This window comes from Artemia franciscana, unplaced genomic scaffold (assembly GCF_032884065.1).
Source record: "Artemia franciscana unplaced genomic scaffold, ASM3288406v1 PGA_scaffold_34, whole genome shotgun sequence".
NCBI classification, from domain to species: Eukaryota; Metazoa; Arthropoda; class Branchiopoda; order Anostraca; family Artemiidae; genus Artemia; species Artemia franciscana.
In genome coordinates this window covers 721,907-737,112 of record NW_027062670.1, presented here as the reverse complement: position 1 = coordinate 737,112, position 15,206 = coordinate 721,907, and the positions used below count along the sequence as shown (strand labels likewise).

General features: G+C 35.7%; 1 protein-coding gene across 1 annotated transcript in view; it reads right to left on the bottom strand.

Moving 5' to 3' along the window:
• The window catches only part of LOC136041727 (DNA replication licensing factor MCM4-like), a 127,027-nt gene that overhangs the window by 79,934 nt on the left and 31,887 nt on the right, over nt 1–15,206 (bottom strand). Inside the window, exon 5 of the mRNA XM_065726471.1 lies at nt 4,762–5,004. Coding sequence (XP_065582543.1) covers nt 4,762–5,004 — 243 coding nt within the window. The remainder of the gene's footprint in view (nt 1–4,761; nt 5,005–15,206) is intronic.

Sequence of the window (15,206 nt, the reverse complement as noted above, 5' to 3'; positions counted from 1 at the left end):
GCCTTATTATTTTTAACCCTTTTAGTCCTGTCGCCAACTCTTCCTCATAAAATGAATGTTCTTTCACATCCAAGGTATCGCAAACTTTTTCATTTTCCTCTACATCTTTTCCTGCAACTCAATCTCGGTTTAGCACATCCTTAGAATTTTTTGCACATATCTCTTTAACTTTTTCCTTACCACTAATTGTGGCCCCGTTCTTATCTCTAACTGGGACAAGTCTGGATTAACTACTCCCTCTCAATTTATTAACATGCCAGTACAATATTTTACTATTATGCCGTCTAGCTGTATCTTCCAGATCCTGGCAATTTTATCCATGACCTTCACTTCACATCTCATTAGTTCATATATTAATGCTTTCCCCACTTTTTTACATTCCTTTTGTTTTCGTACGATTTATCACTCAGGTAATTCTTATACAAACCCCTTCTCCTCTCTATTAACCATCAAGCGTTTTCACTAATATTCCTAGATGCACTCCCAACTTTCTTCCCTAAGACACCATCAGCAACTTCACAAGTTGTTTTCTTAAAATTAATATATCCATCTTGCACACTGTCAACTTTTAAACTCTGAAGTTTAGTGTTTGATATCTCACGGGACGTGTATACACACCAATGGACCCTGTTGAGTGTATATTTGAGGAGCCTTCTTCCTCCTCTACCTGTATTTACGGCCCCGGGCGAGGGGGGTCCAATTTCTATGAGGGGCTCCAAGGGACAACGTCCCCCTTGGTCAGTGCTTCCTATGGAGGTACCCTACATATCTATAAGGCATTCCCCTATCGCCACCTGGGGACACGCTGAGTGGCCTGGGGGAGGCCCTACAGAGCAGTAGACTCACATATATGTATATATATATATATATATATATATATATATATATATATATATATATATATATATATATATATATATATATATATATATATATATATATATAACGAAAAGAGAAATCAATGCAACAGCACAAACACATTAAAAAAAAAAAAAAAGAAGATAGAAGGAGAAAGGGAAAACTGTTTTCCTAAATTAGTGATTAATATAGACCAGCACTTGAATGAGGCCTTAACCCTACTCATCCATACAACCTCATAGGTTAAACAGCATAGCCATACACACTCAACCATAAAGAATAATCCATGGAAAGCAGGCATGTCGTCAATAAGTATAAGTCGTCATTTACCAAACAATAAAAACAGCGAAGACAAATAATTCAGAGGCAACAACCCAATACAAGGGCTCATCAGGAGAATACACTTGCCTATAGGGTTTCGGCACTTTAAATTCTCTACCCAGTCAAGTGTTGTGCCTACCACAGAATATCCATGGCACCCCGTGTCAGGTATCACCCCCAAAATACATGCCTATGAAAAAACCCCCAGCAAATGTAGAACAACCAATAAACACCAAAACAAGCTTATCCTGTTAATATACTCCTCTTCTTAGCAACAATAGGAAGACTAAATGTGATAAATTTTACCAAATCACAAATATTAACTCTTTGCAAAAAACCTGAATGAACTAAACAATTATAGAATTCAACATTACCATGTGGCTAATTTGAAAAATCCACTCTATTATACATACATATATATATATATATATATATATATATATATATATATATATATATATATATATATATATATATATATATATATATATATACCATACATATACAAATACACACATACCAGACATATACACGTGCACACATGCATATTTATATATATACTTCACTTAACTTTACTAAAGGCTGACAAAAGAGCAATCGGTCGAAAATTAGAAGGATCATCTCTAGAACCACCCTTCTGGAGTAATCTGGCAGATTTTAGGGCACTAGGAGAAGTTTCATTCCAAACGATAAGTGCACAAAAATGGTGAGATGAGATCAAATAGAGGATAATACAAACTTTAAAGCCTTGGCAGGAACTTGAACAGGCCCACAAGAGGAAGCATCATCTTATAGATAAATTGCGCATTAAAAAAAAATCAATATTCAATATTGTTTACCTGATATCCGATAATGAAACTTACCCCTAGTTTGGCCTGACAATATTAGTCAATTGATATATTGCTTTGAGATTAACTCAAAGCAATAAAAATTTAATAAAAAGATTGAGATTAACTTAATTTTACAGAACAGAGCAACAACAACAAGCCCAGTAACAGCATTGTAGACGCCAATAAGGGTTTCTCTAGCCATTCAAGTATTATTCAACGAACACAAAAATTACTCCCCCTTCTTAATTAACCAACTTAAACTTGTCCGATAAAAGATAATGTTATCTCTCTTTTTCGCTTTTACTGAAGACTAATTTATGAATTTTCCAGGACTGGTAGCGTGAAATTTCGATATTCCTTTCCTTTGGATTTATGACAGGCCAAAATATTTGCACTATAACTCGAAGACTTGAAACAAATACAACAGAGCATGGTATACAAACAACAATCGCGGCCCTTGGGTTGGTTCTTAAACATACAGTGAGAGTGTAAAAACCTAATTAGGGTAGGTATAGTTTCTACCATTTTCAAAACTCCTTCTAGCGTGGCAAAGCTTATATGCCAAAACGCACAAAAGTTGTCAGAAAAATTCATGGTCTCATTTTTAGTATCCTGGGTCCTGAAAAACCTTGACAATAGTTGAAGACCTCCTTCCAAATTGTTCACACTCAGTCTCCTCAAAATAAAAGTAGAGCTTTAAACCCAAAAGACTGGGCAATTTCCAAATACAAATTCGCAATACCCTATTTGACAACAATAATACTTACAGGTCAAATAAAGTTTAATTCACCAGGAAATCTCCCTTTCCGTTTATTGTAGCGATCGGTCATACCTGCAAACTGAAGGGACGAATTTCTTTAGATGATTTTGCCCCTCTCCGAAAAAACTTGCATATTGGATTGCATTTTTTTTTACCCTTTCCCACGTAAAAACCCTTTGAAATCCTTTGAAAAATAAGTTCTTTTGTAGAAACACTCAAATTCTAAATATTATCATAAAAGGAAGAGCAAAAGTGATAAGTTAGGGAATAATCAATATCTCCTAATCCTTTTCAAAACCCCTTATCACCAACTGAGTTCTTTTTCTTTTTTATAGTTTAAACAGCTGATACACAGGTTGTGTACATCCTCTTGTTCTCGACATCCGTAAACATCCGTGATATTATAATACGCTTCAACCAACGGAAAATTGGATGGACTTATTTGAAGAAGGGAAAATACACAAAAGAGAAATATGATATTGATATCTTTTATCCAAGAATTTTTGAAACAGAAATGGAACAGATAGGCAGATACTGTCAGCCTATCCTTCCACCAGCCTCACACAAAAGAAACTAGCCCGTTGATGTTTCTACAGTTTATATTCCCTTGAAGACGAGAAGTAAAATAAACACCGTAACCCATAGAGAGTTACATACTCACTACGAAACTGAAACCCCTTGATTTGAAAACATACAAAAAAGGAGGCTAAGAAAACAAAGAATGCTAGCATACAAAATAAGATACAAATGAGGGGCTTAGGCCTGGTTTTAACGCTTCCAAAAATGTGATTAATTAGCTTATATGCTCTGGAAATATCCTAAGACTCTTTCATAATTCTTCTTCTTGTCACGTACTACAAAATGCTGAGGAACTCCAAGTACTGGTAAGGTAGATTAAGTAGAAAATAATTAGGAAGAAGAAAGAAATTTCTTTTCAGAACTTGGGCCTCTACGTGAGATGCTTCTATACGAATTAGTGTTCTATGAATAAAGTTTTAGTTCTAGGGATCCAGCTTTCGGCTCGAAATCAAACTTCTGGGAGAAATTCATTTAAAGACATTCTACAGCTGAAAACAAATATGACAAATTTACGCCGGGAACCACTGCTATCATTTTTTAGAGAAGGGGAGAATTGTCATGACTCCCCAAAATGTCTAGGAAAAACTGGTTCGACAGCGGCAGATTTCCCAACACTCTGACTTTTAGGAAATACAGTCCCGACTGTGTAAAATTACAAACAAAAAATAAACTGAAATGCACAGTTAGAGATGTTCTTTGAACATCTCTAATGTTCTCTTGATGTTCTGAAATGCATAAAAAGCCTCGATGTTCTTTCAATGCTAATATTTACGCCGAATTCGAGAATCCAAATTTGGCTTTCAAAGCCTGTAGTTTTCCCGTTATATTGTTATAAATGTTTTCCACTATGCTTCAAAGAAATTTTCAAAAAATTACTTCCCATAACTAAAAATATAAGGAAAAATTTTTCAAGTTAACTCAAAAAGTTGCACTAAAGAGAAAATTCTTCGACAATTTTATTCCAATTAGCAAAAAAAAATAAAATAAATAAATACATATACACAAATGTGTTGAAACAAAGTGCATGTTGTACCAGAACTCATTGCATTTTCAAATTCAGCATGAAAAGTAGTCTAAAAATCAAATTTTTTAGTTCCTGAGCAAAAAAAAAGAAGAATTTCACTCAATATGTTCAAACACGTGGAATTTTTTTTCCTAACCCAGAATATTAAGAGTACGGAGGAAGTGGCCTAATTTTTTCAATGTCAATTTAAAATACAAACACTTTCCATAGAGAGCTCTAACACGTGAGATTAAACATTATCATATAGCTCCTGTACCAATTACTTGATGAAGAAGTGTATAGACCGATATAATTAACTGGCTCTTTTAGACCTTGGAATAAGCAAAAGTCAAAAAACCAAGAACCATGATTTAAAAATAATACCAAAAACATAAATAAGCGACGCTTACCTGGGGACTCTTGGAGCTTCACCAACTGTTTATCAGTAAAAGTTGACCTATTATGGATTAATTGATAGCCATGACCCATATTGCAATTTAGACATCTCATTGGTTCTGCTATTCGGCCATTTTCAACTTCAACTGAGGCACAGTGATGACAAACAGTGCATTTAAAAAAGGCTTCCTGCATCTCTGGGATAATCATCGAAGCCCTGATCACCATTCCACTTACAGTGATGAGCTGATCAATATCTATACAGGTAAATAATTCTTAAAATTGAATAGACTAACATAAAGCTTACGAATTAGGATTTAGGTTTAAGCAGAGAAATAGGAAATCACAAAAAAAAAATTCAAAGAATGCAATTAAACCAGTGTGTTTACCATTTTTTTTTTATAGGGACTGTTCTATAGAACTGCAAAATCAACTAAACCTAATTTCAGTTTTTTTTTTCTCTTTAATTGATCTAACGAAGAAAAACAAAATCAATTTTAAAAAGTTTAATAGTACTACTCGATAAGATATGTTTGTTTGTTTTTTCGCTGATGGGAGGCTCATATCTCCAACGAAAGGACTCATTTCTGTTATGAAATAAAAGAGCCTTAAAAAATAACGGCACAAGTCTCTGGTAAGCAATAAATCCGTGCATTTTCGTCAGAACAGAAACAAATTAGTAGTTACATGAAACAAAATAAGATTATTGGTTTATTCTGATAAATCTAAACAAGATATTACACACCACCTACTAAGAAAGCCTTGAAGGGCCAGTTAGTTGAAAGTGACAAACAGCAGGTAAATTACACAGAACACATTACATCTTACAAAATCAACGAAACACTAGTATAATTACAAACACCATTAATAATCTTTTGCAAAGAAAAATCTCAACGTGGAATTCTTACGGATGTCAAACCATTCGAATTTTTGATTCTACATCACATACAAAAGGGGCAAAATTTTCTAATTACGATAAAAGCTATCATCCAGCAAAAAAAATTAATGTTTGGAAACCCCAACTTGAAACGTTCTTTAAATAATATTCCCTATTCCTGTTGAGTGACCATAGTCCATCTCCCATTCTCCCATCGTAATAATTGTGCTGCGAGAGCAACACTTTGGTTTGTCGTGTTTTTTTGTTGTTGTTTTTCCTAGCACCCCGATTTCAGCTTATTCCTAGAAAGTGGCAAGGGTCTAATCTCTGCGGTTTTTACGGAAAGTGTGGACGTTAGACCGGATTGATGAATATGGCTTTGCATTTTGGAAAGCTTCGCAGAGCTCTTGCCTGGGGCCAAAAAGGATGGTTTTTGCTTGTCCTTGAGCGAGAGCCTACAGTGTGTGAATGGAATTGGAGTTTTATAGCCTATGTGAGAGAGGACTATCTAAAGTTATGCGATCAAGCTTTCGTTTCATCAAACCATGTTTCTGCTTTTGAGTGGAAAGCTCCGTTCTAGCAGGCAGGCAGGCAGGCAGGCAGGCAGGCAGGCAGGCAGGCAGGCAGGCAGGCAGGCAGGCAGGCAGGCAGGCAGGCAGGCAGGCAGGCAGGCAGGCAGGCAGGCAGGCAGGCAGGCAGGCACAGTTTTAAATTGAAGATGGACTAAAATCTATACATGTTAAATATCTGCGGCAGTTACCCGGCCCCACAGCCAATATATCTTCTTTGAGTGATAAAAAGAAAACATTACAAAAATAAATCAGTGGGGACTGAAAGTTCTGCCATTTATTGTTTCTACCCATTTCTGTTAGTGATTTCATCTGAGTTTATCATTTGGTTATTTGCACTTGGATTTGCGGTAGAGAAATGGTATCAGATGTGCCTCTTATACTGCAAAAGTTCTCTCATTGCTAAAAAAAATTAGAGTTTATCCTTTGCTCCTTTCTAAGTGATGACGTTAGAAACTTGGCCTACGGCAAAAAAGTTGACTTCTGAACTAAGACAGATAGATTTTTTTTTTTCGACGGAAGTCGATAGCTTTTGATGAGCTGATCAAAGTATATGCCATCCATTTTTTGATAGAAAAATTCCTTCATGAGATATACCAGTTCGAAAGTTTAAAGGGGTTGATAACTTCAATAGTAAGGTACACACTAAAACCAAAAATAGGCCGATACAGAAATGGTATCAAATGTGTCTTTTAGATTTTATAAGTTCTCCCATTGCTAAAGAAATTAGAGTTTATCCTTCGCTCCTTTCTAAGTGATGGCATTAAAAACTTGGCCTAAGGCAAAAAAATTAACTTCTGAACTAAGACAGATAGTTTTTTTCGACGGCTGGTGATAACTCTTGATGAGCTGATCAAAGTATATCTCATCCAATTTTTGGTAGAAAAATTTCTTTATGGTTTGAAAGTTTAAAGAGGTTGACAACTTCAGCAGTAAGGCACGCACTGAAACCAAAAATAGGCCGATACCAATTGTGAGATATATAGGGGAGTTTTAAGCAACAGTCAGATGTTAGCTCATAATCATCTTCCGCAATGAGGGGTTTACAACTTTTGCTAGTTGGTGTACATATTATTTGTTTCTGGTGTATTTGATGGTAAGACCAATTTGGTTCCAGCGGTAAGACATGTAGAGGACTTGTAAGTAATAATCGGCTGTTAGGTTACAATCATCTTTAGAGATGATGGGTTTGCAACTTTTGCTAGTTGCAATGAGGGGTTTCAAATTTCAAATGTTTCAAAATTCAAATTTCGAAATGATCGCTTGGCAATTTTACACTAAATAAATACGACAGCCAAATCACTCCAGCCTTATCACTTCTTTCTTTCTTATTTTACCCCAAACCTCAGTCCCCAATATCAGTAGAAGATCTTGTTACCTTTTAATTGCTTGTTATAAGGCACTCAGGCCCAATGGTATATTCATGATCTAATTAATCAATTCTCAGAAGTTACTTCTTGAGCCGTTGTCTAAGCAATTCCATGAAAATTTCCCAACGCAATCTACAAGTTAAAAGAGCAGTTGTAACTTCTCTCATTAATCGTGCCCAAAACATTTGCTCCCATTCGTATACAAATGCAGAAATAAATTTTATCACAGACATTATTTTTAGTAATGGATACCCATTCCTTTTGTGAATGATATAATTACCATAGACTAAAAAGACATTCCCTTAAAATCGAAGACATTTCACAATGTGAGGCTCCTGATAAGCCCTCAGATATAATCGATCTTTCGTATATCCAAAAAATCACAACAAAATTAAAAATGTTGGCACAAAAAGTAACCTGTATGTAGTTTTCACTAATATTTTTAAAACCACAAATTTCTTAAACTCCGGTAAAGATAAAACGCCAGTTACTCGCCAAAGAGGGGTTGCCACTCAAATTTTAGAGACTAAAAAGATTTCACTCAAGATTTCACAATATATCCACCTCTCTACTGAAATGTATATATAAAGGCTTTGATTTGAAACAGACTATTTGCAACACTCGTAACATTGTCCCTGAGGATGGACAGGTCATGCTACCCCTGGAGATATGCTTTTTGGACTCCTGATAAAAATTGGTATCTCAGTTAAGATTTAAATCGCTATCTTTGCGCAATTACTATGTTGGCAGAACTCACCAGAATCTAGAAAAACCGCTACACCAGTATAAAGAAGACAGATAAAGCATTAATTGCTAACAGTTCTATTAACTCATTTGATTCTGCTTTAGCTTGCCATATATTTAATAACCCCACCCACACAATACTTTTTAAAAATTTTCACCCGATAGTAATGATTTGGGGATGCAACAGGAGGGTTTGGGAATCCATCGAAATTTGTCTTAAAATAAATAATAATATTTCTTTAAATAGGGACTTGGGGAAGTATTCACTAAATTCTTTATACTCGAATTTAATTGGAAGTGATCTAAAAAAAATTTTTAGTAAGCCAATTTATAATGGTATTAAACCAGTTACAAAAAGGCCTTTGACGCTAACTGCCAAAAAAGCAAGATTAGCTTTGAAAACTTGTATTTTATTATTTTGTTCTCTTTCGTTTGAAAGAATTTATCATCTCCCATCATTTTTTTTATCAATCCTGGTTGAACTGAAGTAAGGATGATAGGGCTGTTTTAAAAAGTTAGTTTTTTTCATACATTTTTAGTTCTAACTTTGACATTTAAATGAAAGTTTACATATATATATATATATATATATGTATATATATATACATTATATATATATATATATATATATATATATATATATATATATATATATATATATATATATATATATATATATATATATATATATATATATATATATATATATATATATATATATATATATATATATATGTATATATATAAAGGGCAAAAATAGTCACTGAATTAAATTCCACTCTCTTGAAAAAATTTCCCATTGTTTCTAAGTTGTGTTTGTTTGACATGTAAAGGCAGTGTGGTCTTCGTCGCTATTTAGGTAATCATTGATCTTAACGTGCTTAAATGCTCTTGGTGCAAACCTTTCTTTAAAAAACGTTGGTTTCTCCTTTTATTTTTCTCTTTTTTTTAGGTGTCCGTAGTAATTTCCATGAGAAAGATTCAGGGTCATGCCATGATCTGAAGTCATTCTGCGTCCTGTAGAAATCTTGACAGTGACAGCTCCGCACTCAAGAGACAAAAAAGAAATATTGATTAAGACAAAATACAGGAGCTCAACGAAATCCGTAGGCTTTAGGTGTTCTCTACTTCCTTCCTTGTTGCCACATTGTCCCAAACTGACAATCATTCCCTTATTGGCTTATCAGTTTGGGACAGTTGGTCTTTATTTAAATTTGGTTTCCACCTCACAACAGAAAGTGACGGGCAACCATCACCGAAGGCACCTTGAATTCTTTCATGAATTTGCCAAGCACTGGAGCCTTTCAAATACAATACGTGAAAAAGGAAAACGTGAAATACAAATTCAGTACGTGTCAAACGTGAAAAAGGAAACTCAGAGTATTTTTGCAACATAGTATACGTGAAACTTAACTGTTAATTTAGCTAGAATTGTATCCCCATACCATTCGGTTAATAGTTAGAGCTATATAAAATTTCCCAAAGATTTGAGCATAGTGATTTTTAATTTTGACGTTTAAAATGACAAGTTCCTTCCTATGACTAAATGTGACATGTAAATACATTCTATAAAGTATCCAAACTTTGAACGATCTAAAAGCTTTTCAGTTACGAACAATTCATATTACATGAAATCAAGTTTAAGAAAATTCCTCCGAAGTTTTGGTTAAGTGTATTTGAAAATCACTCATCAACATATAACATTTGCTACTCCATGTTTAATCTCGTTTATAAATAAATTTCCGGAAGGGAAAGACCAGAAGAGGGAGATATTTCCCAGTTTCTAATCCACTGTCACGTCTGATACTTGACACATTCCCTTTCCTTGAAAATGTTTAAACATCACAGATTTCGAAATGAAAGAGAATTCATATTACAATAATGTCAAGTTGTATACAATTCTTCTAGTTTTCTTTAGCAGCATTTCAGCATTACACATCATGATATAAAACTTTCATCGCCATATTTTAACTCAGCTACAGATAAAGTCCCAGAGGAGAAAGGCCACGAAATGCAGACATTCGTCCATCTACTGTCACATTTTCTCTCAGGAATTTCCTTTCTTCAAAAATATTGAAATATCACATAGGTCGAAATAAAACAGAATGCATAATATATATTATGAAGTCCAAATAAATTCTTCCTCTTTTCTTAAAATTCCTCTGATGCTCATATATCATTATCTTAAACTTTAATGCTCCCGATTTTACGTCATATACACACAGGCAAATAAGAAAGGAGGGTGGTGGTGCATTGACGTCCATTACTTTTAAACTTCTTTTCTAACTATTTCTCAGATTGTGCATTAAATTTGCCGGTGCAATAGGTTTTCCTTTTTCAAAGTTGTTTCCTCTTCCGATAAATTTTAGCGTACGAGCCTGAGTACACACAAAGCCACCAAGGAAAACCCCAAGAAAGGCAGACATTCTCTGATCAATTTTCATACGCGGTTATTTCGCGAATTCCCTTTCTCAACTTATATTTCAATTTCGAAAATTTTCCGGTCAAAACTATTTCGTAGAGTTAAAGTTATACTCAACTGCATTTTACAAGACACACTAAGAAAGATTTGCTAACGTAGATATCCTATAAAGTAATATAGCCCAAACCTCACAAAAAAACTAAGACTCATGAATAACATGTATTTCTTCTTGATTTTAAAATATATGTTCCCTCTAGAAGTAACAAATTACGACAAGTCTGCAGTTTGTTGTTAACTCATCTTGTTTCAAAGCCCCCAACAAATCTTTTGTACTTCATTTCAATATTTTACGTCTAAGTCGCCAACTTGTTATGCAAATCAACAGGGGTAACTATGGTCGCCGAAGAGGCAAGTTTTCGTCTGCAGGAGCCTTTATAGTAAAAACCCTGTGAAAATATAAACCTCACCACCTCACTGCTCCTGACAGAAGGATGTATCAAAATAGACCCACTTATCATAGGGCACTGAGAGAAAAGATCATCCCTTTACTTCGGTCATTACATCAGCGAAAACGGGACGGAGGCTCCAAAAGAATTGAGCATGAAAAGCTAGCTAAATGTAACAATGATAGAAAATTCCCTAAAAAGTCTTCTTTTTGATCTGCTATCGAACATTCATGAAAGTTCTTATCTTACAGCCTCTGAATCCTGCTTTTATTAGTCACAGAAATAAAAAAGCCTCCCTTTACTTTGGTCACTTCATAAGCAAAAACGGGACGGAGGCTTCAGAACAATTTAGCAGGAAAAACTAGCTAAATGTAACAACGATAGAAAATTCCCTAAAAAGTATTTCTTTTTGATCTGCTATCGAACATTCATGAAAGTTCTTATCTTACAGCCTCTGAATAATGCTTTTATTAGTCACAGAAATAAAAAAGCCTCCCTTTACTTTGGTCACTTCATAAGCAAAAACGGGACGGAGGCTTCAGAACAATTTAGCAGGAAAAGCTAGCTAAATGTAACAACGATAGAAAATTCCCTAAAAAGTATTTCTTTTTGATCTGCTATCGAACATTCATGAAAGTTCTTATTTTACAACCTGTGAATCCTGTTTTTATTAGTCACAGAAAGAAAAGAGCCTCCATTTACTTAGGTCACAACATAAGCAAAACGAGACGGAGGCTCCAAAAGAATTAAGCAGGAAAAGTTAGCTAAATGTAACAACGACAGAAAATTCCCTTAAAGTATTTCTCTTTAATCTTCTATCGAATATTCATGAAAGTTCTGATCTTACAGTCTGTGAATCCTGTTTTTATTGGGCATAGAAAGAAAAGAGCCTCCCTTTACTTAGGTCACTTCATAAGCAAAAACGGGACGGAGGCTCCAAAAGAACTAAGCAGGAAAAGCTAGCTAAATGTAACAACGACTGAAAATTTCCTAAAAGCATTTCTTTTTAATCTTCTATCGAACATTCATGAAAGTTCTTATTTTACTGCCTCTGAATTCTGCTTTTATTGGACACAGAAAGAAAAGAACCAGCTTTGACTTAGGTCACTTCATAGGCAAAAACGGGGCAGATGTTCTAAAAGAATTAAGCGGGAAAATCTAGCTAAATATAACCAGGATTACAAGACATCAATCAAACCGAACAGATATATCCTTTGGGAGATAAATCGAAGAATAAGTTTGCCATAAGGCTTAGTCAAGAGAAAAGTTTTTTTTTTTTCACGAAAAATAGACACTTCAAGTGTACTAGATGTAACCAAGACACAAAAACATCACTAGAATCCGATGGATCTATTCCTCTATGGCTGTATCTATGGCAAACAGATCTATAGCAAAATTAATCGATGATAGACTTTGTCAAAAGACTTAAATAAAAGAAAGCAGTTTTTTTTATAAAATGATGGCTAAAAATGGAGATATCCAAAGAAAGAACAATAAGTTTACTATAGGAGATAGAAATGTATCAAATGGCCAAGAGACATAGCAAACAGAACATCTATGACTACAAAAACTGCAACAAACTAATTTTTTCTCTTTTATTTTAATTAAGATATTGCTGTCAAATATAGGGGAGAGGGGGGCGAAAAGGTGCAGGGGCGAAATTGTGCATTTGACCTCTCGTCTAAAGTCTTTGAACTAATCCATTCAGAAAATCGCCACTAGATGCCATTTATGTAGCGCACATTTGGCAAAAGTTTTGAATGTTTGATGCCAAAGGCACCTGAGTTTTTATATACTCTGGAAATTTGACACCTCTAGACCTCGTCGAATATTTTCCAAGTTATTGTAGCTATAGGGTCCTGATTTAGAAGGATCATAAGAGGTATATTTAAGGTATCTTGCCGGTAATTGTCATCGATAAATATCTGGCGGTTTCCACAAAAAGGTAAATTTTTAAAATGGCGTCAATAAGGGGTGACTCCGAACGGTTTTTTGGGGGTGACTCCGGACACATTTCAAGTTTCCGGTTTCATCCCATGCTGATGGAAGTATCTCCGAGCCTGGAAATGGAAGTAGTTGGAGGTAGGAAATTACTAAGTATTTCAATTTTATTATAGACTACATATAGGCTTCTCTCCGTTCTTGACATTTTAGATTCTTCTTTTACAGATGTTTCGCACCTATATTCGAAAGGAGGATGGTCCCCCAGATCCAGAATTACTGAAGCATGCTGGGAAACAAGGCGTAAATGAGAATTCATCTTTCCAAGTAGTCGCGGGAGAATTTTCTTTGAAGAGGTCTACCCTTGTGGATGCCGTGAAACGCTACAAGAGTAAAATGCAAGATCTTGAGCAGGGTAGCTGAAGTACAAATAATGATAATGGTTGTGTTCAGAAGAGTTCTAAGTTCGTTTTTACTCCCAAATATGAGAGAGAACTCGCTACATACCTCAAAAAGTGCTCAATGTTGAACCACGGACTAACTCCAAATGCAACGAGAAAGTTAGCCTACCATTGGGCAACAACTTTGAAGCTCAAATTCCCGCCAAGTTGGGAGCTGAATGAAAGAGCAGGAGTCGACTGGATTAAAGGATTTATGAAGCGAAATGCCAGTTTGTCCATTAGAAAACCGGAAAATACAAGCCAGACTCGTGCAGCCGGCTTCAATGTCATTGTAATTGGTGCCTTCTTTCGTAATCTTCAGGGACGGTATAGCAAGTTCGACTTCCTCCTGGTAGGATTTGCAACTGCAACGAGACAGGAGTGCCCACAGTTATTCAGGCTCCAAAGGTGATTGCTAAAAAGAGGGCAAAACAGGTGGCACAGACCTTGTCGGCAGAAAAAGGGTAAAATACCACAATACGGTGCTTCGTGTCTGCAATTGGTCAGACTATTCCACCAGTGTTTGTTTTTCCAAGAGTCAAATCTCCCGAGAGAATGTATCGAGACAAACCACCAGGATACATTGGCTGAGCCCATCGCAGCGGATGGATGACCCCAGAGAATTTTCTTTTGTTCAATGCAGCACTTCCAGAAAGAAGTTAAACCCAGCAAAGAGGATCCTGTTTTGCTCTTGTTTCACAATCATGAAAGCCATATTCCCATTGAAGTAGTTTACTTTTGCAAATATAATGGTATTCATATTCTGACCTTTCCTCCCCATTGCTCTCATCGCATCCAGCCCCTTGATGTTTCTGTTTATACACCAGTCAAAAATGCCATCAGGGAGTCATTTGACACTTATTTAAATACACGAAATAGAAAATTTGTGCAAACAGCCCTTTCTAGAAAAGTTGAGCCCTCATAACATCACAGCTGCTTTCGAAAAGGCAGAAATCTGGCCTCTGAATCAGAATTTCTTCACAGAAGCCGATTTTCTACCAGCTGAAGTGACAAACCGCCCTGACCCAGCAGAACAGGATCACCCAGATTCTACTACGGATAAACCTCATTCTGGTTCAGTTCATACTTCTGCTCCTGTCTCGGTGGACTAGTCAAAGGCAACAACAAACCGGCCTATAACTCCTGATAGCGTAAGACCATATCCTAAAGCAAGAATGCAACTGGGTCCCCGCAAAGAGCGCAAGAAAGGGAAACCTAGGATTTTGACAGACACTCTAGAGAAGCAATCCCTTGAAGCAGAGGCTCAGGCAAAGCTTGACAAGAAAACTAAAAAAACGGGTTCCTAAGCGTAAACCGGATGAGTCCTCAAGATCAAAGTCCTTGAACTCGGAGTCATGGAAGAAGTCCAAGGTCTTATCTATTGACGAGGAGGCTGAAGATAGCATTTCAGACAAAGATATCCAGCTCACAGACGATTCGGATGATGAGTCTGTGCACATTGGAAGCGTCAGTGAACTTGAGACTGACGAAGAATTTTCTCCGGGAAATTTTGTGCTTGTGAGGTTTATGGTGGGAAAGAAACCAAGCTCCGCTGTTTACTATGTTGTTGAGATTGAAGAAGTGAGTGACAGATTAGCTAAAATAGACTACTTCCGCAAATATAGTGAAAAGTTCATCTTCCCAGAATGT